Source organism: Euprymna scolopes, chromosome 3 (genome assembly GCF_053919585.1).
Source record: "Euprymna scolopes isolate OS-2025 chromosome 3, ASM5391958v1, whole genome shotgun sequence".
Lineage (NCBI taxonomy): Eukaryota > Metazoa > Mollusca > Cephalopoda > Sepiida > Sepiolidae > Euprymna > Euprymna scolopes.
This window is the reverse complement of record NC_136484.1, coordinates 76,148,160-76,173,138: the sequence shown is the minus strand read 5'-3', so window position 1 is coordinate 76,173,138 and position 24,979 is coordinate 76,148,160. Positions and strand designations below refer to the sequence as shown.

General features: G+C 32.2%; 1 protein-coding gene across 1 annotated transcript in view; it reads right to left on the bottom strand.

The window, feature by feature from the left end:
• LOC145256329 (cysteine-rich hydrophobic domain-containing protein 2-like) overlaps positions 1-24,979 on the bottom strand; it is a 157,127-nt gene that overhangs the window by 43,129 nt on the left and 89,019 nt on the right. The window contains exons 3-4 of the mRNA XM_080115107.1: positions 16,755-16,910; positions 4,404-4,460 (exon numbers count right to left, since the gene is read on the bottom strand). Of these exons, the coding sequence (XP_079971233.1) occupies positions 4,404-4,460; positions 16,755-16,910 (213 nt within the window). The remainder of the gene's footprint in view (positions 1-4,403; positions 4,461-16,754; positions 16,911-24,979) is intronic.

Below are 24,979 nucleotides of genomic sequence, written 5' to 3'. Positions count from 1 at the left end.
CTCAAAACAATTTTTTTTATTTATTTATTTTTTTATTTGATTTATGCAGCACCCATTTATCCAACTTTTTTGACTTCCCTATTTGCTTTAAATAGCGAACGATTGTTGAGTGGTTGACCTCACATTCAATAGCAACTTCTTGTGTGGTTTTGCGAGGATCGGTTTCAATTGAGGCTTTCAAATTTTCGTTATCAACTGCAGTCGGCCGGCTGTGACCGTCTTCATCTTCAAGGCTCTCATCATCATTGTGAAATTTCTTGAACCACTGTTGTGTAACACGTTCGTTAGTGGTTATTGAGCCAAATGCATCATTGATATCATGAGCTGTCTCTGCAGCTTTTCGGCCTAGTTTGAATTGGAACAAGAAAATCGTGCAGGTTTGAATTTTGTCCATGCTGTCAAAAATGTTGTCTTCAATCACTTAAAATCATTGTATGTTCTTAAGGAAGCAAAGCAATCTGGTAGATATTATTTTGATTGGGCTACTTGTACTTGTCACTGCTTAATAGTTTGGTTTTGTTTAGAATTGTACAAATAAAACAGATCTATATGTGAATATAGAGTGTACGTGTATGGGCAAGGATTGTTTGTAAATTTTTTGGATTAATAATGAGGGTATTACTGACTGATGTTAGTCAAATAAATGATATAGTCTTGAAAAGAGGTGATACTAAAATATCACTAAAAAATAATAAAAGGTGAAATTTGTAACTGCATTCTTCAAAATACTCTTTCCATACCTATATTTTACCTAGTATTTTCATCGATCACAATGAAAATATTAATACTGATGACAATTGCAGTAAAACTACTGATGTAAATATTAACCAGATATGTCGATACCCGATAAGGGATTGAAAAAGGCCAGATTTCTTATAAATTGAAAAGATACAAGACTATGTAATGGATTATTGTTACTCGTTGAAAAGCGCACTAGAAGGTTAATTCAGAAAATCACCAAAAATGGACAAAAACTATGAAATCCAAATCAAAAGCTTTATCTGAAAATAATACATATGAAATGGTGGCAAAACCAAAGGATAATATAATTTCTTCTCACTAGGTTTTCTAAAAAATCACTGGCACTTTTAAAGCAAGATTTGTTGCAAAAGGTTTTTCACAAATTTCTGGAGTAAAATATTTTGCCACATTCTCACCAACTATAAATTTAATGGCAATTAGAATTTTATTGCAACTTGCTGCTCAATACAATTCAAAACTACATTAAATGCATGTAAAAAATGCTTATTTAAATGCTCTGATTGACTGTGAAACAGTTTGTTGCATTTATGCACTCAGCACAGGAGGTGATTTTTCTAAGCACCTTTCTAAAGTTCATTTTAAAACCAGATCCAAGTAAAAAACCAATAGTAATTCATTGTGACAGTCAGAATAGTATCTTAGCAAATAATTCTATGATTCATCAAAGGTCGAAGCATATTGATATCAGATATCATTTCATAAGGGATGAAATAAGTAAAAAATCTATTTCTCTTAGTGATGTAACATTTGAGAACAATATAGCCGACATTTTCACTAAACCCATGAAAAAGATGAAATTATAACATTTTATCGCTGAAAATTTTGGAATTTAATCATGAATAAATCTATTTTCAGAAACTCCAAATTAAAAGTCAAAACCACACTCACACAAAAAAAAAAAAAAAGATTGTAAATTGTCCCAGGTATGACACTAAACTACGACTATTGTTTTTCTTTTTTTTTTTTTTAATGTTTTATAATTAGCATAGCTCATTCTTATTTATTTTTATTATAATTATAATAATTGTTATTAGTTTTATTAAAAAGTTCTGTAAATATTTGTAAAAAGAACACACTGAGAAAGACACCCACTTATTTAAATACGGTTTGTTTAAATAGGTTCATTTTATTACTTACATTAATCAGTTTTGTGTAAATAGAAATTTTTTTTTCAAATCCTTAAAAGTTTTGTAAATATTTAATATTAAAAAAAAAAGTTTTGTAAATATATATTATTTCTTTTAAATCTTAAAAAGTTTTGTAAATATATTTTAAAAAATCTTGCTTGCGAACATTCGACCAGGTCTGCTATTTGACGTGTTTACAAACTACCAACGCCAATGTCAAGATCGAACCACTGGTTCGACTTGATGTGCGCCAGTTGTCTTCTGCTACAAGGTCTATTCTTTACTTGGTCCAATTTTTCAAATTGCATTTTAAAATTCAAGTAAAGGAAGCCAATTTAATAAGACGACATGTAAAAACAGTTTGTTTTTATGGTATTTGTATGCAAAGTCAACCATGTTGGTGCTAATTGAAGTGTTCATTTTTTTTTTATGATTTGTTATTCATAAAAGTGTATGCATTCTTAATATGTACTGTGAAGTGTTATGTTCAATTTAAACTTATTTCATTAAAACATAAGGGAGGGACTGTTAAATGAATGTGTACCCTGATGCTTTATGTAGTAAATATTAATATGTAGAAATTTAATAAAAGGAAGCATTGATTTGGGGGTTATTTAAGACGAGTGAATTGCAATAAAATAAAAGTCATTGCTACTCTCCGAGTTGGATTATATATTTGAGAGATTACACCCACTAGAAAATATTAAGAATTATTAAAGCAGGGACAAAATGTATGTATTGTGCTTTAGTAGTAACTGTATGTGGTGAATGTAAAAGTTGTCCATATGAAGTGCTTACTTATAATGTCAAAAGTGGCAGGAGAAAAGAGTTTTGATTTTATTAATATATAGATATGTATTGAGAATGCTAATGAAGTCGATTATGACACTTTCTGGTTGATGACACCATATCCACTCCCCATAAGGAGGTAATGTCCAGGAGGATGGATAGTATTATAACAAAAGAACAGACAAAAAAAGATTATGCCTAGGAAGATGGAATAATGATGAACCAATATATACTATAGCCGCCCTCCCCCTATGAGGAGTTAATGGCTGAAAGGATGGTCTCATGACAACAGAACAGATATTACACTAGTTCCATTTCCACCCCAAATTGAGCATTTAAAGATAGTACAATACAATTAATAGTTTAGCTTCAGAAACTTGTTTACTAAATTGCCATTAGCAAATGTAAATTCCTTTTTTTGCACACAGACACAAATGATATTCCAGTAATTATAAGAGGAATTGGATACATGTAAATGAATATTAAAAAACTACCTGGCAAATACACCCAGTGAACCAAGTGCAAGAGAGATTTAAACAATTGCACTTAAAATCTTAAGATCTCAGTTGGAATTTATGAGATAGTAAATGTTTGGCATCCAATAGGATGCCCCAATCCCAGCTAGAATAAAAAGGACAAGAAAATCAGAAAAAAAAAAAGCAAATACTATAATACACATCTATTGAATATGAAAATCAATGTTATTTATCAAGTTGGAAAAATAAATAGCAGTTTTGTATAACAATTTTATTTAACATCAAATCCAGTTATTCTGATAAGTTTTTATGCTACAAATTCTTAATATTTTAAATATCTAATAGATTCTACTTTATATACACAGTTTCCAAATTAATTTGTTTTGCAGGCATCTATTTTCTAAATAGTCCATTTGGTTTGAATTGTTTTACATCACAACAATTCTGAATGAAGTTGTCAAATGGAATCTTATAGGTAGGATAATTATTTTATATTGCTATTTGGCATTGGTAATGTTCTTTGTTTTCAACACAACTGACCCTCAAGCATCGTCCTCTAGTATCTATTAGAGAAGAAAATAAAAAGAAATCAGTTTAGATTTTTAGACGAACCATATTTAATAATACAGCTGGGAATGAACTTATAGATACTAGAGCATGTCGTAACTAGCCAGTTGATCGGATTGGACCTCTCTGATCTCTTGTTAGTCGAAGTAAAGAACATCGCAGATTGTCAGTCACAACCTAAAGGTGGCCCCGTTTTCGGAAGAGGGTTATACCTCTGCCTGGAATTGCCTTACCAACAGGATGGATAAAGAGTCTGTAATTTATTAACTATTTAACCCATAGATGTGACTGCTAGGTTAAGAGCGAATCTAGGAGTAATGGAAATTAAATAGTCCACATTCCAAAGCTTCCAGATTAGGGTCTCACCACCAGATGTAGTTTTGTTATACCTAGAACAGTTTTAGTTCCACGATGTTTATTTTATGCAAAAAGTAGTTGTACATTTCTTACCATTAAAAACTGGTTGCATTCGAGGCAAAGAACAAAAAGGAATTTTTTTTTTTTTTTTTTTAGGATTATTGTAAAAACAAGCAAATTCTTTCCACTTGGAAGAATTTCTCTCTCTCTCTCATATATATATATATATATATATACACACACACACATTTTGTTTCCTTAAAATCTGCATGGAATTTAGAATATTTGTGATTATTACTAAGGTTTCAAATTTCAAATTACTTACCTTACGATATAAATGACTATTTTCCCATTCTATCACTTTCTCTATGGAATGCCTTGTCTGAAAGAGAAACAGAAAAGGTTTTTTATTTTGTAAATGATATTTAATAAGTGAAAAAAGCACAAACAATGTTTTCAAGATGCAGCCATGAATCATTTTATACAATCTATCAGCTACAATATTTTGTATGTCATATACTCAATGTTGCTTTTTGATTTAATGGACAATAAAATGCTTTGGATAATCAGATTTCAAAGGGGTTTTGTTAAAATGGTCATATTTTAAAAACCAAAGCACTTTTAAGTCCTCTAAATAACATAGTTGTGTTTGGAAATGAATATACTTTCAAATGAATTGATAAATAATAATGCTCATATTTTAAGAGATTTTAGCAAATAAAGTGATACAAATGAAACAGTTTTCAGTAAGATTTTGTTAAGACGTATCGCATTTGTGCTAGGAATTTTTTTTCATAAAATGTGAAAACTAACTAGAAGAGATGTCACTTTTAATAGGTTAGGATATCCCAAATACTTTTGACCACTCATTTTTTTGTTGTGTTAAAAAGTTTTCAACAAAGACAAATATTGAAAATTAAAAAAAAAAATTCTTTGGACACCCACTGTTTAACAAATCAATCTTATCCATTAAAAGTATTAAAAAAATACTTAGTTTTCTAAACGTCATGTTTTCTGTTAGTGACATCACTTGTTTTAAATAAAATTTATTCTTGTCTGTTTGCCGTAATTCTTGTAAAGTTTCACACCTCTCTCATTTACGTAAGTTTACATATTTAAAAGTAATTTGATGTTCAAAATCTAAGGCATAACATTTTCAAAAGCCAATAATTATGAACTACTAACCGTAAATATGGGGGGGGGGTCAAACGCTTTCTTTAAAAAAAAAAAAAAAAACTCCCTTAATCATACCTCTAACCCTAGGCACGAATGGCAAGCCTCCTCCTCCTAAAATCTTTAGCCCTAACAATAATGTTAAATCCGAGGGGAAAGCTACATATAAAGGTTTCAAAAAAAAAAAAAAGTACATGCCTTATCTCCCATAAAATAAATTGGTCAAATGTCCTAAAATGCTAGAATGGTCTTGAAATAGTGAATTACTTTACATTAAATTTATGTGACCCCCCCCCCACTCTAAATTCTAAAATTGTTTTTGTTTCGTTCCTAGCAAGTCTTCAGGATGTTCACACATAATTTCCCTTATCCCTATCATTAATCCAAAGTCAGAATGGCAATCTCCCCACCCTCTCATAATTGCACAAAGGCCCTCTTAAAACCACACATAATTGCCTTCAGGAAAAAAAAAAAAAAAAAGGCACACAGCATTTATCTCCTATAGAACAAAAAAAAAAAAAAAAAAAAATGGTTAACTGCCCTAAAACGCTAGAATGGCTCAAAATGGGGAATCACTTTACATTAAATTCTAAAATAATACTTGTTTATCTTTTATTAAAGATAAACAGGGTTTTCACACGTCTACAAAGGTAAAAATCACATTTTGGAAAGGTGATCAGGTGGGGTTAACGGAAGGTAATGGATCTACACTAATATCAAAGAAATATTGTACATATAATGCATTACAATTTAGTTTTGAGTTCTCTAACTTCTTTTGTTGTAATGGATACGTGGCATTTTTAAAAAATTGCAGCATATTTATGTGCATTTACTACAAACTGTTTGGAAACCATTAATTTCTGAAGATTTTGAGTAGCATATTCTAATTCCTAGCACATATATATGGTAAATTTCATTGCTTTATCTTGTGTTTTAACAAAGATATAACATTTTTACTGAAAAGGTAGTGTAAAAAATGTGACAAAGCGCATATGGTCTTAAAGGGAAAAAATATCCAAATGTGTGAGGCACAAAAATAGTCATAACTTTCTTATTTTTGGATTTAAAAAAAGATTCTTAGCTCATCAAACTTTTTCTATACAGACCAATATTGAAATATTTTAATCCATTTCAATTTTTTCATGCGTCTTGCTATTTAATGTTTTAGCTGTTTATTATTGTGTACGTAAAAAAAGTACTTTAATAGAAAGATTATATATTAATCTAAAGCACTTATGAGTTTTAGAATTTTCATTTCTTAAAATAATCTATTTTAGAAGTTAATATAAAAAGATTGCATATAAATATTAAAAACCGTGTTGCTTTTTATAACGTATCTAGACACATACTAGGATACCTACTTAAAAGAAATAATGCGTGAGAGGTTAGTATACTGACAACAGAATAGATATTAAACTACCCTTCTATTGAAAGATTGTAATAGTATAGAGTCGGCTTTAGACTGATATGAAATCTTCATTAGTAATGCTTTTGCATGGCCTCAATATCATTTCCAATATAAATAAAACATTCATTTAGTGTGAATGCTTTTTTCAAATAATGAACATTGAAACTTGTAAAAATATTTTAACCGCTTTGTATACTAACAAAAAAATTGAACAATTTGTTTGAATAAAAAAAGCATTATGTGAGCATAACATTCTACCTTTTAATTTCTAGAAATTTTAAAACATTTTTACAAGAATCAAATTTACTGTCAGTTTATATCAGCAATACTAGACCATTTTTATTTTTACATCCAAGAAACTTAAATCAAGCATTATTGAAAATAACAAAAAATAAAGAAATATGGTATTTCGTTTTTTTTTTTGTTTTTTTTTTTAAATTGGTCCATTAGAATTGAAATGTCCTAGAGATGTTAATGAGACACTTATTTGTAATGGGGGGGGGGGTCAGAAGGCCTCCAGTGCCTTGCTCAAATGGTCACATCACATCCTTTTCATTCATTTTGTGGGGTTTCCTACTTCGCATTTTTTAAAAAATTTTTCCCACAAACTTCTCTTCTATCGACATTGTCTCCTGTAGGGTATTATTGTACTATACAGTTTCTTTGCATCATCTTTTCTCTGTACAATATCCAGTTCAGGTTTCCTAAGTTGTTTTTATTTTCTCTTTATATCATACCTTTTTTTTACCCTTTTTGTTAGAAACACCGTCATATATATGGGTGTCAGTGCCATCTTTGTCAATGCATAATACTTTTTCAGTTTCATTCAAACTGTTCAATTCAGAGTTCAACTGGGGGACAATTACACTATTTGTTGTCAAACTTGTATTTATACTGCTTCTTTCCAACACATATTTGATTGGTAGAAACTAAAATATCTGTATTCTTGAAATTAGATAAAATGAATTCCTGTTTTCCTAGTTCCTCAATTTTTTTTTTCCTAATCAGTCAATGAACTTTGACTCAATGTGAAATTTCCAGCACATTAAAAATTTTTGAAACTGAATTTTGTGGCAAATTTTCCTATGAAGTGAAGAATGCATTCATTTGACAACTTTCAGGTTTCCATATCCATGGATAAGCCAGTTCATTGTGCAAAAGTTCCAACTAATGCTAATATTTAAAATTTTAGAATTACTAAAATGCAAGATTTCACTTGCAACAAAACATTTACTTTTTATTCTTAGTCCTATTATTTAAAAGTAAGAGGGATTCATCATTTACCCAACACATAGTAGTGATTTTTATTACAAAAGGCATATATTTTCAGTAAGCAAAGTTTTACGTCGAAAGTTAAACAGTTGTATTTGTGAGTGATGTTTTCGAAGTGGCAACTAGAAATTTACTTATAAAGCCGACTAGCGAAAACAAAACAAAAATATACTGGAAAGTATGCCTCAAAATCATAAAATAAACAAAAATACACAAAATTATATTTAAAATGCTAATACTGATATTAAAAAAAAATGGAAAGAAAAGTGTTTATACAGAGAAAGTACAATATTTTTAAATAGTATTTTCAAGTTAAATTCAAGCTTTATAGTTTCTTTTGTTTATTTGTTAGAATAAAGTACAGAATTGTTACAAAACACCATCCCCTCATGTTAAGAATGGGTTTCTAAATAATTTCTGCACAGTACCTTCTGTATATAAATAGCAAAAAAATATTTTAAATATAATTAAATTTTGTTGTAATATTTTCAGAGCGCATCAGTATATAATAAATTTTTTAAAAGTAAAGAATGATACTTCATTATTGTTGTTTGAACGTAGACAGCGATTTTGTTATGAATTTCCTACAGAAAGCACACAAATCTCATTATTGGTGCTTGTCACCATTTCTATCAATGTGAATGTAAAAAGTTTTTAACCAATTCTCTTAAAAGTTTAGGATAAAAGAATTGGCTATTAAATACTATTTGAACGAAATTTCTATCTTAACTTTGTACTACAAAGCTTCAACTTGGAGATGTTTTAACTTTTGATTGGAAAGACACCTACGTTTTGTCCAAATTCTGTAGTAAAGAATTCTTTTCTGATTGGATAAAAAACAATGTCTTCAGCTGGTAAAACTTTTGTATCAAGTGTTTATATGAACAGACTCGGACAGCATAGTTGTGAAAAGTCATCTCCTGCTAGCAGGCATTCCATATAACCATATTTTGTTGTTAGTAGTTGGATTTAAAGACTATGTTAGATTAAGTAGCAGTGTGCGCTTTGTCTAGTACTGAATGGTATGTTTTCTGGTATTGCTATTTATATATAGAAAATAAATGAAATCTAATATAAAAAATTTAATTTTCAATTTTGTATATAAAATTAGAGATTAAACTATTTTATTTAAATTTCTGATTTAAATCCTAGTCATGGCACTTATGCTGAAACTATTTAGGGGCCATGTGGCTTATATGTGGCAGAGTGAACTGGTTGAAAAGACATTGCCCTGAATCTTGAAATGTGCCTAGATATAACAATTGGCACCAGCTTCATGAATTTCTTACAGTTATTTGCCAAATTTTGTTTTAAGATGCATAAGACTATGTGCAGGAGTTAATATTTAGTTGAACACAGTATTTATTGAAGGTCAAACATTAATTGACCAATTTAAAATACCATCTTATCAAATAAAGTTTTAATTAGGTTATTAATGCAAAGATATAACCTACAAGACATCATTATTGCCTAAGGAGTTGAATTTTTTTTCAAAAAGTAACAAATAATTGGAAATCAACTGTAAATTAAATGTGGAAAGAGTAATTAATGCAAAGTTAAATCCTAATTAAATATTTGTAATTAACTTTCTAAAAACATTGTCTGATTTTGATTTCAATCTCCGTATTTTTTAAAAATGTTTGTTCAATTAATTTCATAAAAGTTCAATTCAAATGACAGTCCTTTTATTTGCAATAAAAATTGACAATAAATTAAAAAGAATGCCAAAAGTTTTTTGAGGGAAGGGGGAGGGGGTCGATAAACATATCATTTTGTCTGAACGTTTTTCTAAGTTTACTCTAACCATTGGGTTATATGATCTGGTTCGAAATGGGTAGTAAATTTATATGCAAAACTAATCTTACACTCTTAATTTCAAAAAAATTGTTTGTTTTTTTTCAACACATAATTGCTTAAAAAAAATCTCATTTTAAGGAGTTGGATTTAGCTGAGGATATATATATATATATATATATATATATATATATATATATATATATAAATTTATCAACAATTATTTAAACATAACATTCTTAGATATTCTCTGATATGCTTTAAAACATAAATAAACTGCAGAATGTATTAATGTTCTTAGCGTAAGTGTATTTATCTAAAATAAAAATTTAATTTCCCCCAAAAGCGCATAATTTTTAAAAAAGCGCATAATTTTAATTTCATAGGGAACCTCTTTACTTCACTACTAAAATAAAACAATATGAAAAAAACAAAAAAACGCCAATATTTGGAAGCTAACATTTTCAATATAATCATTTTTCCCTTTATATAGCACTAGCATTGATTTATTGTCTATTTTTGATAATGTCTTGCCAACCACTATATAAGAAGAAAAAATAGTAACAGTGTTTAGTTTGCAATCAAATCAAACCATTATGCACAGATTACTATTAGACAAAACTTTGAAACTCTAAATATTATGAAACTATAATTATGAAATAAATCCTATCTTAAAAGGGAGGCTCAGTATTCTAGATAAAGCATTAATAAATGAAGAAATTTAACCACTGGTGGATTAACCTTATTGCATCAGATATTCAAAAACAGGTGATGAGAAACGTGTAAATATTCGAAACTCCAAGGAATGACTTCTATTATGTTTTTTTTTTAAATATTTAATGATGCAATAAATAATGTAAATTTTTTATCCAATATCAGCTAATTTTCTTTTGTGTGTGTGTGTATATATATATATAAATTAAATAAAGGTTTCTCTCCTATCCCTCTTTCTCTAACCGTTATTAATTTGATAATAAACTTTACTCTTATTCTCTCTCTCTTATATATATATATATATATATATACATACACACACACACACACACGTATGCATACATATACAATTCAACATTTAACAAAAAAAAAAAAAGAAAAGAAAAAAACGAAATAGGCAATAAAAACAAAATATATGCAGAGACCCAACATTTTATATAGCAACAGTTAGAGTTATATTATTTTTAAATGTAACTGATGTCAATGGAGACGAATCATATGTTTTGATGAGCACATTCTTGTCTATAGCAAGGAATGTCTTCCTTATGGCAGCCTTCAGAGAATCAACTGTTATGGACATGCTTGTTGGTCATGGCCTCGATCACACCCAAGAAGAAATAGTCAAAAGGGTTGTAGTCTGGTGAGGAGCATGACCACAACCAGAAACATTGAGCAGCCAGGCCAGAGCTGTCTTGGCGTTGTGTGCAAGAGCTGCACTAGAAGACATAGGGACATCCAGCAGTTAGATAATCACTAGACATGCTTTAAGGTTTAACTATCTCATTGGCCACAGCTGTAGGAAAACTGAATCCAATTGTAGGATGTTTACTACTACTACTACTACTACTACTACTACAGCAGAACAATATGATATGTATGTGCATACAGATAAATTGTGAGGATGAAAATCTAATGAAATGTCTATGTAAAATAAAAAGGAGGAATAAACAAAGACATCTGCAGAGAACATAATAGAATCAACAAAAAAGATTTCCTTGTCTCCTGATGAAGCCATAAAAGTTTTTATACAACATTAATTTCTTCATGTATATCTTCATATAGATGCTACGGTATTCCTTATGTGTTCGTTTAATCCTCAATTTCATTTTTAATTTTCCTTATACATATACACACATAATCAGGTGATACACTATTTGATATCTGATTCCATATTGATGAAGGTTTCTGCAAGATGTAGATGAATTTACACTTAAATATGCAAAATTCACAAAAGACTGATCAGTTGATTAATTTTATTATAATAAAAAAAAAAAGGATACTTAAAAATCTTAATTAGTACCTAGAAAATAAAATTGAGAAGAGTAGGGGCAGATTTTTATGATTCGATCCTGAAGTCAAATCAGTTGGAATTTGTTAGAATTTAATAAAACGAAGAAAATGAAATCCTTCTCCCCTTTAGTTGTTCTGGGTTGGATTGCATATAAATCCAACAAAATGATTTTTTTTTTTTTTTTTTTTTTTTAAATATTTTCATTATCATTTGGTTACTTTAAGATAGCAACTTGCTAGTGGGAAAAAGCAGATGTGTTTGTGGTCACCAAATTATGAAATTATGAGTAAAGAACTAGCAGGATCTGTGGAAATCCTAGAATTATGTATTTTTATAGAAATCAGTCCACACAATGTATGAAGCCACTTTATCTATGGAGCTAAAAAAAAAAGAACAAACTACTTCTTCAAGGTCAAAAACTAGTGAATGATAAGTGTTAAATGGATAGGCCCAGAAAACAGCATTTCTTCCCCTTTTGTCAGAAGCATCACTTCTAGAATGTGAAGACAAAAAAGGACAAACTCTTTGGCATCCAAAATGAAAATGCTTAAACTTGTTTCTATGCAACTGGATTTTTGCATGCATCCAACTGAATTAAAACAAATATTTTGAGCCAATCAGGATTTTCTGAATTTATTTGAAATGGCCATTTTGGATCCATCATATAAGGCCAAATTTTTCCTTCAATAAACAGTTGAGCCGAAATCCATGACAGAGCTAAGATCTATGTTGCCCCAGCCCCTCCATCGCCCTTCTGTTGGGCTTGCTGCTATCTCAACTTTTGTTTATAGTCATAAGCATATGCACACAGACATATACACAACTCTGAACTTTTTCTCATTATTGTCTGCCCATCAAAAACAAATGGATAAACTTATTTTAAATACTAACTTTCTCACTGAACTTTCTATAATGAAAACAAATGAACATTGACTCTTATTAATAACTTTTATTTAAATCTTTGTATAATTAAGTGAAGTTTTTATTACAATTTTCAGACCCATGGATAGTTTACACTCTTTAAATTATCGATTCAGAATTTTTCCATATATCAGCTAATGGATCCTCCAGGTTTTACGAGAACTCTAAAAATATAAACAAACATTCCATATTTTCCTATCTATATAAACTTCCATTTTAAATATGTCAAATATCTGCATTTACACTTTTGAATTCGTTATTTTGCTTGTGTTTATCAGTAAACATTTCTCACTCACACATTTGAGTATAAATTAAAGTTTTCACTAAAAACTGTTCTCTAAAATCGGCTCCCCAACCCCAAATCTTGCAAATTGGTACCCCTAAAAAGGGACCTCCAAATTTCACCTAGTTTCGATTTGATTTTCAAGTAATGAATAGGAATTATACTGCAAAAATGTCAGCTAATTTTTTGATAATATTGTAGCTACAACTATGAAAACTAAAACGAGTTCATCAATGAAGACGATTTAATCATCGTAGAGATGACATGCAAATGTGATGTTGGTTTGCACAGAACCAAACTCATTATTTCGTCCCATCCAGCCTAATCCAGTGATATGACAGGCTTAAGACAACAGGAGGCCATGTGGAATGCAAGAGCTATCAGAAGTGTCAACATCCTCTTACATTAGCAATACACATGGCCATTAAAAACGCTTTGGATGATCACAGATTTCAAGGGGTTTCTGCTAAAATAGTCATTTTTTTAAAAACCAAAGCACTTTAAGTTTGCAAAATACCCCCCCCCCCCGTTTTGTTCAGAAATGAATATACTTTCAAATGAATTAGTAAATAATAACATACATTATATATTTTTAGAGTTTTAAGCAAATAAAGTGATAAAAATGTGAACATCATAAAACGGCATTTTCGGTAAGATTTTGTAACGACCCCCCCCCCCCCGATTTGTAAACATTCGTACCATGCTTCTGTGAAGAATATTTTAATGAAATTTGGAAATTAGCAAGAAGATGTCATTTTTAATAATTTCGAGTGTCCAAAATTCATTTGACAACTCGTTTTTTGTGGTGTTAAAAAAAGATTTCAAAATGGTGAGTATTGAAAATTTTGAAAAAAATTTTCTTCAGACACTCACTATTAAATAAAACAATCTTTTTACTATGTTTATTTGTTAAAAAGATGATTGGACAGTGTTTTCTCTAGTGGTACACAGCAATTTAAAAACATAATATCCGAAAAAATCGTTATGAATTTGAATTAAGACTTCTGTAGTATTAGTAATAGCAGCAGTGATAACTTCTGTAGTATTAGTAATAGGAGCAGTGATAACATGGCGTAAACAGACATTTTGTTTTTGTTTATTTTTTTATTCCAAATCGATTTTTTTTTTTTTTAATTGAAAGTCTGGTTATAAAAAAATTTTCTTACATGTTTAATTAGAGCTATTTTCTTATCAACCATACAAATATTTTTAAAAATTGGGTAGTAGTAAATTTTAAAATATTTTAACAAGCGAAAATGTGAACTATCATTGTTTTAGTTCACGTGTACGAACGGTAACACACTTCTAATTATCGTCCCTTAAAAAAATGTTTTCAGTGAATTATTATCAAATGGAAACTAATCTACCCGATTATTAAAAAAAAAAAATAAATAAAAAAAAAAAATAATCAATATTTAAATATTTGTAGGAGGTGCTCAGTTAAAAAATAAAAACGGTAGGAAAAGACATGAAATGTAATTAAAAATCAAAATAACATCAGTTCAAAATTTTTAACAATTTGTCAGCTTTAGCAAAAACTTGTTTCTTTTTTTTTATATTTAAATAGAATTTAAATACTTGATATTTTTCCAAGCATCATGTTTTCTGTTAGAGGGATGTCACTTTTTTAAATAACATTTATTTTTGTCTGTCATAATTCTTGTAAAGTTTCACAATTGTTATCAAACATCCTCTTAAAAAAAAAAAAAAAAAAAAAAAACCCACTTAATTCTATGTCTAATCCCAGGTATGAGTGGCAAGCCTCCTCCTAAAACCTTTAGCCTTAACAATAACGCTAAGTACAAGTGGCAGAGTTCTCCACTAAACAAACTTCCTCTGTGAGCTCATAAGCATAAAAAAACGTTTAAAGAAAAGTGCACATGATTAATCTCTCATAAAAAAATAAATTGGTCAACTGTCCTAAAACGCTAGGATCATCTTGAAATGGTGAATTATTTTAGATTTATGTGAAACCAACCCCCACTCTAAATTCTAAAGTTGTTTTTGTTTTGATCAAGTCTAAATTCTAAAGTTGTTTTCATTTTTGATCAAGTCTTCAGGACATTCACACGTAATTTTCCATAGCCCCAAAGTCAGAGTGGCAACCTCCCCACCTTCTCATAACTGCACAAAGACCCTCTTAAAACCATGCATAATCGCCTTTTAGAAAACAAACAAAAAAACACCCAGGATTTATCTATCATAGGAAAAGGGGGGGGGTAACTGCCCTAAAACGCTCAAATGATTCAAAATGGGAAATTATTTTACATTAAATTCTAAAATAATTTTTGTTTATCTTTTATTAAAGTTTTTCAAGTTGTTCACATGCAATTGTCTATAAAGGTAGAATCACATATTTCGGAGAGGTGGTCAGATGGGGAGGGGTAGCAGAAGGTATTAATCTACAATAATACCAAAGAAATATTGCAATATATTCATTTTTAACCAATCCTAGATTTTGATTTCAGTTTTTGCACATAAAATGCATTACAACTAAACTTTGAGTTCTCTAACTTTTTTTCTTTTAATGAATTACATGGCATTTTTAAACAATTGCAGCATATTCATGTGCATTTACTGCAGATTATTTGGAAACCATTCATTTCTGGAGATTTTCAGTAGCATATTCAGATTCCTTGCACAAAAATACACTTATATGGTAAATTTCATTGCTTAGTCTTGTGTTTTAACAAAGATATAGCAATTTTACTGAAAAAGTAGTGCAAAAATGTGACAAAACGCATATGGTCTTAAAGAGGGGAAAATATCCAAACACGCAGGGCATAAAAATAGTCATAACTTCCTTGGATTTTAAAATTTTTTAAAGGATTCTGTCTTAGCTTATCAAGCTCTTGTTATATATACCAATATTGAAATATTTTAATTAAGCCATTTAAATTTTTTCATGTGTATTGCTACTTACATACACTGCCTGGTATTTCTTTGGTGATCTAATGAGAAATGGTGTGTTTATGTCATATATATGTGAATACTACTCTTATACAAATAAATAGCAGAAAGAAAACAAGATTATGTAACAAATAAGAAAAAAAAAAAAGAACTTGTATGAAAAACGCCTCCTTTCCAACAGTCACATGTTATATCAAAGTGGGAATTGCTTTTCTTTTCGCTAGCTAGTGTCCACAAAATGTAGGACCTTTTATTTCTGCTTCATGCAAAATGACAAAATATTAATGAACTTTTAATACACCAAAAATAATGGCGACACTGATTATTTTGCTGTCAATGTGAAAATTCTGATTGAACTTTCATTATTTTTCTTCATCTTTCTATATTGTACATAAAACCGTATCCAAAATATGAGAACAAACATCCTACTGCACAATTCCTCTCTTAGGAGGACCTTACTAATCTGGCCCTTACTTCACAGTAGCTTTTTATATCCAAGTGACAATGTGCCATATTAAATGAGAAATTGAAAAGAGATGTTCATTCACATATTTAACTTTCTGCATGTTGGTACAATACAAGAAACAAGGTGCAGGGAGGGAATTCCAAATGCTGGTAATTCGAAGAAGTTATTAGAGTAGAAATCCTAGCACCTGAAGAACTCTGAAAGAAAGGGGTGGGGGGGGTTGCTGATTGGAAACATTTTCAATTAAAAAAAAAAGGATAATAAAATGAAAATCAACTGGAATGATTCAAGTTTGAAAATCTAGTTCAAACAAAATATTTGATAAACTTTGTTATATAAATATTGATAGATCAAAATGTCATAGGTTTTTAAATAGATTTAGTATAAAACAGAATGTTTTTCTGTAACAAATATTAAGTGCTTCAGAAGTTTTTAATTGCTTACCCGTTTACTTAAACAAACGACCGGCCAAAGGGAACAGCCGAGGGTACAGCAGCAACACACACACCCACAAAACAGCCACTTGACATTAACAGGTAAAGCTTTTCGAAGAACACTGTTGATACGAAACATGGTTGCTTTGAATTCTTCAGGCGCCACCTAAAACAAGAGAGAAAAGAAAAAAATAAAATTAGATATGAACATTGCACAAAAAATTGAAATACATTTTGGTTTTCATTTCTTATTTTTATGTCACAGATTGTCATTCTTTTTCAGAATAAGTTATCATATTGTTTAAGTCATGTCCAATGTTGTGGAGTCAGAAGATTAAGTTCCAAGCTCTAGAATTCATAAACTATTCTTATTTTTAAGTCTTCTAATATTCAGACTGTATGCTGATCTTTCAGAGATTAAAAGATTTAACTGACTCTTGGCATTCTCATGAATCTGACTTCATCCAAAACGTCAAACTCCTCTGGAAAATGATGTAAAATAGCTTCAGAAAGTTTGAAAATCTGCTTCAGTTTATGGATGCATTTGACAAAAATTACTTTTAATTTGATGATCATTGTAGATCGATGCATTTACTGTGACGTCTTCATGTCCAACAACAATAATCAACCTGACACGTTATCTAATCACTAATTCCATTGATGAATCGCAATATATTGTTCAATTGCATTACTTAAACTGTCATTCTATTCATATCAGTAAATATGTGACAAGATGATGTGCAAATATCAGGACAGATGGCAAAAAATTCTAGTAGATTCTTTCAAACATTTTAATTAAGGAAGATAACTGGTTGTAAAATAGAAATTTATTTTATAAGTGTCTAAAGGTCGCGTGTGCATATTGTGAAAAGTCACTGATATTCAAACTCAAAACCTGACCGATAGGAAACAAAAGGACACATGCAAATTAAGACGTGGTCGAATTTGAGCATATAAAAGCCGGAGTTGGAGTTGGTTGAATGTACGGTTAATTCGTGTGTCAGTGGAGAGAAAGTATAAGGATCGAGAGTACCATTTGTGGCATGATCAATATTTTATAGAGGCTGATATGTCGAAGGTCAGAGGTCGCCACTTGTTGAGTTATGCATTTTGCGTATTCTAAAAACAATCAACAATAAAGATAGTTTACCGAATACATTTAAAAGAAGAAACATCAAAAGGATACATGTTAAAGCAGAGTTACATATTTACAGGAGAGATTTATTTACACAGAGAAGTCATAAACAGAGTGGGTTGTGTATACACGCATGTGTATGCATAGTTTAACGAACGAGCATGCATGAAGTTGAAAATATTCGTTGCACATATTGTTCATTGTGCATACGTATGTCTGGTGTTTGTATGTGATCACAAGGGTTCATTAAAGTATGCGTGAATGTTCATTGTGTATGCAAGGGTTCATTAAAGTATACACGTTTATTCTTTCTTACCTTGAAAAGGAAAACACCCTGTCGAGGTGTGTGGAAAAAGTGCATCTCACTACATCAATGGTTTGAATGAAAGAGAAAGAGAGAGGGGTATATAATAGAAGTTGAGTAAAGAAAGTGAAACAGGAAGTAGAGAACGCCACCTGTCGGACAAATCAGAAATCATGACAAGGGCAGATAATGGTGCATACTTGAGATATGTATGTGTACGTGATAGCATATTAGTTTGAAAAGCATTTGCTCATAAAAGATGGATTTTCTACGAATGTCGAAATGGGAAGAGAAAAAAAGATTGTATTCTTTTTTGTGTATGCAGAGAACATTGCAAGCTAAAGGAGAAAAACTTTCTTTTTTCATGAACATTTAATGGTATTCGACAGTTTAAAAGAAAACTAATTTCAACACTTCAAGTTATTTCGACCATTATCATGGTGAAAATACAACTAAGCAGTGACATGGTGAAACCATTTGCTGGTGAGGGAGACGTAGTGACATGGCTGAAGAAGTTAAGGTTGGTAAAAAAAAACTCCAAAAGATAGATGATGTAGTGAGCCTGTTGCCATTGTATCTGGAGGGGGATGCATTGACCCTCTACTTAGAAATGAGTAAGATTGACCAACTGGACATCGAGCGGATAGAGACTTGATTAAAGGAGGCATTTACAGATGGTGTGTTCACAGCTTACAGGAAAGTAACCATGGTGAAATGGGTTGGTGAGCAGGTGGACATGTACGTGAACAATATCAAAGAGTTGGTTGGACTGGTTGGTTTTGAGGGAGTCAGACTAGAACAACTTGCCAAACTGTTTTTTTTTTTTCTTTACACACAGGGTTTCCTGATGCCATTTCCATCTAACTCCAACAGGCACCAAAAATTGAGGCCCTAACCATGGGAGACCTAATAGCAGCTGTGAGTCCATCCAATAGTGAATCTGCTGTTCCTACTGGCAACAGTGATGCAGCTGCAAGGGTCACATAGCGAGAGATTGCTAAAGACATGGAACCCATTGTTATCGATGTGGCAAGGTTGGACACTGACTCCGTGACTGTTTGGGGAAACAAACAAGGGAATGAGGTATAAGCGCCAGCCTACTCCCTCATCAAGATGTAAATGTGGCACTCTTGGAGAATGTCGTCTATGTTGATGGAATGCAGTGTTTGGCATTAATTGACACAGGATGCTCACATACATAGATACGAATCAATGTCAATCTTGGAAGACAGCAAAAGTGAATGTCCTGACTATTGAAGGCTCGTCCTGCATGTGCTATGGAAGAGAAGTCACTATTTCAACAAATGATAGTAACTATTAGTGTTGGGACGATTCTTAAATCTTTTCCGATTCCAGGAAACTGTTGATTAATGATTCCAATACCAAGTACGATTCCGATTCCTGTGGAATTGTTGTTTTGAAATATACCATTATATAATCGAAAGTTTTTGTGTAGCGAAAATATTTGGTACAGCGAAAAAGTGGAAATACAATTAAGAGAATTTTGAAAACGATTTGATTTTTTTAGTAAAATTTCTTTTATCTATAAAAAGGCAAAATGTGTGTGACCATTTTGTGTATGTCTCGCAAAGGCTTCTTTCGCACGTGCTCTCGGGGGTCGTTACTATCGCTTAAAACTGTTTATATACCCCCTATATCATAATATCTAGGATTTGGGAACGCAGGTAGTCTCTAGATTTATTTACGTCGACTTTTATGAGATTCGCGCTATTTTGCTCTGTCCCCTGTTTGTCCTGCATTTTAGTATAAATACAGTGAAATTAAAACGTTGTGTTCTTGGCTTTCTCGCTGCTCCCCCCCCCCCTTCCCACCATCATCCGGGGAAAGTGAAAACTAAAAATAACGATCCCGCGATGACCTCATTTACCATCTTCCTGTCAATCAAACCTCTTTTACTAGCTTTATAAGCCTTAACTTAACACTCTAATCAATTACTCTCACTTGTGGTCAAGACAGTTAAGTAGTTGGCTTTGGCTTCCACCTCCGCGTCAAGGCTTCCAGTTTCAATCCCTCTTCCCGACCAAAACTATTTTTTTTTTCTTTTACACCTTTAAACACCCGGGCAACGTTTTTTTTATTACTTCACTTATTCTTTAGTTTACCCCTCCCCCCATACACAGGTTTATTTATGCCATTTTTTTTCCATTTTGGTTTTGTTTTTTTTTGTTTTTTTTACATCGTCTTTTTTATAATATTTAAGCAGGGTTATTAATTACCCCCCCCCCATACACACACCTACAAACACCCGGGCAATGCCGGGTACAACTCCCCCCCCCGCTAGTATATATATAAAAGCGAAAATGTGTGTATGTATGTTCACTTTTTGTGTATGTCCAAGAAAGGCTTTTTTCCAAGAAGCGGTTGGTTGGCTCACAACTTAAAACTTTTTATATCACATATAAATCATAATATCTATGAGTTAACAATGGAGGTCGCCTGTCTATTTAATTTGCTTGAATTTGAAAAGATAAATATTCAACATTTTTCGCTCGCCGCTTGTGGATTAGGCTTTTTCGTATAATAAAAGCGACACTAATTCTGGTGGTATTTTTTTTCGGTCGCGATCACTGGAAATGTCCGAAAGCAATCAGCTTTGATCAATGTGGAAGTTTTCCTTATATCAGACAATTGCTATTCAATTTGGACAATCCCCTTGTTATGGGGAGCTGCCCCTTCCAATATCTTGCAAAATAAAAATAAAAAAAGCGTTCCCGCAGTAGCTAAAATACTCTCCTGCAGTCAAAGTTAACCTCATTAAGTCATTAAAACGTGCACCTGCCAATTCTAAATAGTTAAATAAATTCAAACGTGTTTCCGTTAGTATTTCGCGGTGGCCCAATGTTTTTTTTTATTCACACTTTAATTTCCAACTTTGCCTTAAGGGTTCGGGTTCGATCCTCATACTTACCTACAAAAACATTTTTTTTATTCCATGAGGGTTACGTACACGCTAAAGCTTTTTGTTTATTTTTGTTTATCGCCACAAGTGCCAATTTTGACTTTCACCAATTTTCCTTTAAAAAACAATTACAAACTCTTCAAACATTAGGCAAGGCACATAAACCATTAAAAAAGTAAATAAATAAAATAAAATAACGGTAACATAAGTGCATAAGCACCAATTTTTTCACTTTATTTGTTAAATCCAGCCAAAAAAAAAGAAAAGATAAATAAAAAATAACAAAAGAATACAAAAACAAGAAAAGGGTATCGTAAAACTTTAATTAAACTTGAAAATAATATTTAAAAATAGCTTCATTTGTTTTATTTAGTAATAGATGTTCTCATCTACAGATGTCCTGATATCTAGCAATTTTTTTTTTTTTTTTTTTTTTTTTTTTTTTTAAATGGAGAGTAGACAATGCATTGTGGATGTGTTATCGGCAGCTCTCATTACTCTCGCTTTTCCTTATTTGTCCCTCAGTCCGCATTTTTAATGAGTGATTTTTCTGACAAAGGGAGAAGAAAAAGTTGTATTCTAGGTTGGCAGTATTTTGCGTGAACAGCCACCAGAGATGTCGGAAATTTTCTGTTTCTATGTCTATCCTTGTAGCCATGTCACTAGTAAGGGTGCTGAAGGTAAACGTTTTATCTGGGCCGACATTATCCGCCCGATAGTCAGGGACCCAAACCTTGGATTAGGAGGCTGTCCTATCAGCAGGTGCAAAGTACTGGGGCTGCTATATTGCAATTTGGTGAATGCCATATTAGTGGGTAATTGTTACGGCTTTATCTTATGTGCTACAAAAAACAAAAAGTCTTTGTTTCTTTTTCTCTCTTACTTTCCCTCTGCCCTATTCTAAGCAAGTCTGTCAACCTAGTCCACAAATTCCAAAACTCCATGAAAAGTTTCAAGAAAAAATACACGATTAAACCCAGATCAACTTCCAACATAGACCCCCACTACCATGTCTCCTTCTCCAACATCAGGGGTCTACGTTCTAACCTTCCAGAGGTTGAAACAATTACAGGAGACTAAACCAGACCTATTATTCCTAAGCGAAACTGGCATTGGACGGACTATTTCCCTAGATAATTTCGTAATTAAAGGATACTCTAACTTAACTTCCAAATCTGACCCTCAAGATCGCTATGGGCATGGAATATGTGCCTATATTAAAGATGGCTTTCCATGTGGTAGGGACATCTCCAGAGAAGATCCTAACTTACCCTATATGTGCTTTCAGGTTGCACTTGCTCACACTACTGCATTTATATTTACTCTCTATCGCCCTCACAACAGCAGAGTTACTATCTTTAAAAGCATATCTGAGAAGATTGACCACGCCCTATCTGCTTACCCTTCTGCTAATGTTCACAATGTTGAATAGTTAATCCACTCAAACAAGACCAATGATGAGGGGAGGTTTTGTCACGATTTCTCCATTGCTTATGACCTCACTCAGATTGTTCACGAACCCACCCATGTGCCCGACTGATGACCATTCAGCAAGTCTCCTAGACCTTTTTCTCACAACTTGCCCTGAACTATGTTCAGTTTCCATTCTGTCTCCACTTGGATCTTCCAACCACTGTTGTATCAATTAAGATAAAAATGAAATGTAAAAAATCTTCAGACATACTTCTCCATCGTACAGTATATCGATACTCTATGGCAGACTAGGATAGCTTTCGTACATTTATATAAGATCTACTTCTGTGTTCCATGTTTAAAAAGGATGTGTCCTCTATAGTATCAGACCTGACAGAATGGTTAATTGTAGGTATTGACAGTTTCATACCCTCAAAAAAGTTCCAGCGAAAACCTTACAGCCAGCTGTGGTTCTCTCCAGAATGTGCTGCTGCCATTGCATAAAGAAATCATTTTTACCATTACTTCAAATGTAATAGATGTACTGAGACTAAAGCTACTTTCAGAACTGCCAGCAACCATTGTAAAAAAATAAAGAACGCAAGAGAGTTGTATGCTCAGTCCGTCAAGTCCAAAGTAGCTGAGCAGCAGTTTGGTTCCTACCAGTTTTTGCAAATAGCAAACAGAATCCTGAACAGAAGCGTATGCTCTATCCCAACTATCATCAATGGACCTGAGGTAATCTCGTCAGCATCAGACAAAGCCAAACTCTTTGCCAAGAACTTTGCAGCTAATTCTACCCTTTGCGACCAAGGCCACCAACCCCCAATATTTCCTCCTGTATCAAAAAACACGCTATGTGACATACAAATATCTGTAAGTGATGTTGCCAAGCTAATCAAACACCTTGATTCCAGTAAAGCAACCGGCCCTGACGATATTCTAATTATAGTACTAAAAAAACTTCAACCAGAACTAGCGTCCATACTTACAAAACTGTTTAAACGTTGTCTTAAGGAGAATTACTTCCCATCACCCTGGAAAATCTCATCAGTATGTCCTGTATTTAAGAATTCAGGTGATCGGTCATCTCCCTCTCAGTACAGGCCAATAAGTCTTCTGTGCGTCATGAGTAAGTTGCTGGAATCTGTTAAATACAGAAGTAATCAACCATCTCAGCAAAAATAACCTTCTTAGTGATACACAATAGGGTTTTCGTTCTGCTAGATCTACAGCAGATGTGCTTACAGTTATATCTCAGGATTAGCGAATCTCTTGACGGAGGCAACCTTTCTAGGGCAACTGCTCTTAACATATCAAAGGCCTTGATAGGGTATGGTATAAAGGTTTACTTCATAAGATCTCTAGCTATGGTATAGCTGGAAATGTCTTCTCAATTATCAAATCATTTCTCTCTGATAGGTTCATAAGAGTAGTAGTTGATGGGCAAAAATCAGAAGCTCACAGTATTAGTGCTGGAGTCCCCCAGGGTTCCATCCTGCACCCCTCTTCCTGATCTACATTAATGATCTTCCAAATCACATCCTTACATCATTTGTAGACATTTATGCTGATGACACTACCATCTATGGTAGCACATCTTAGACAGTAAAAGACCAAGTTCTCTCCGATTCTCTCTCCTCTGATCTTGAGCATGTGGTACAATGAGGAAAGGAGTGGCTGGTTACTTTTAATACATCTAAAACCAAGCTTCTATCTTTATATCATCAATGCTCTGATCCCCATCTGGCATCAATTGAAATGAATGGCTCTCGTCTTAGGGAGGCCTCATGTTTTGACAAGCTTCTTGGTTTGACCTTTACTCATGATCTGAAATGGAACACGTACATCAAATCTGTTGTCAAAGCCGCTGGAAAAATGGTGGGATCCTTTTATCGATCCAGTAGATATCTCACTGCTGATGCAATTCTCTATCTATATAAGAGCCAAATTCATCCAAGGATGGAGTACTGTTGCCACATCTGGGCAGGAGCTGCTAGAAAGACTTATCCTGCCTTAATAGAGTTCAAAATAGCCTTCGTAGCCTCATAGGAGATGTCCTTTTCTCTTCCCTGCAACCTCTTTCTCACAGAAGAGATGTAGCGAGTTTGTCTTCGCTTAATCGTTATTGTCATGGCAAGTTCTTGACTGAGCTTCAATCTATGGTCCCCCCCACCAAATTTTCACAAGAAACACTTGTCTAGCTGAAAACACTATCAATAATTCCCCCCCCCACACTTTATCAGTGCCTAAACCTAAATGTAGATTCCATGAACAAAGCTTTTTTCTTCGAACTGCACGCCTGTGGAACTGTCTTCTGTTTTCCTGCTTTCCAGCTGACTACAATATGGTTCTCTTCAAGTCCAATGTAAACAAGTTCTTGATAAGCCGTTCCCCTTAAGTTAACAAATTTACTGAATTTCCATTACCGACAATTACTATATTGTCCAATTGACTACTGTA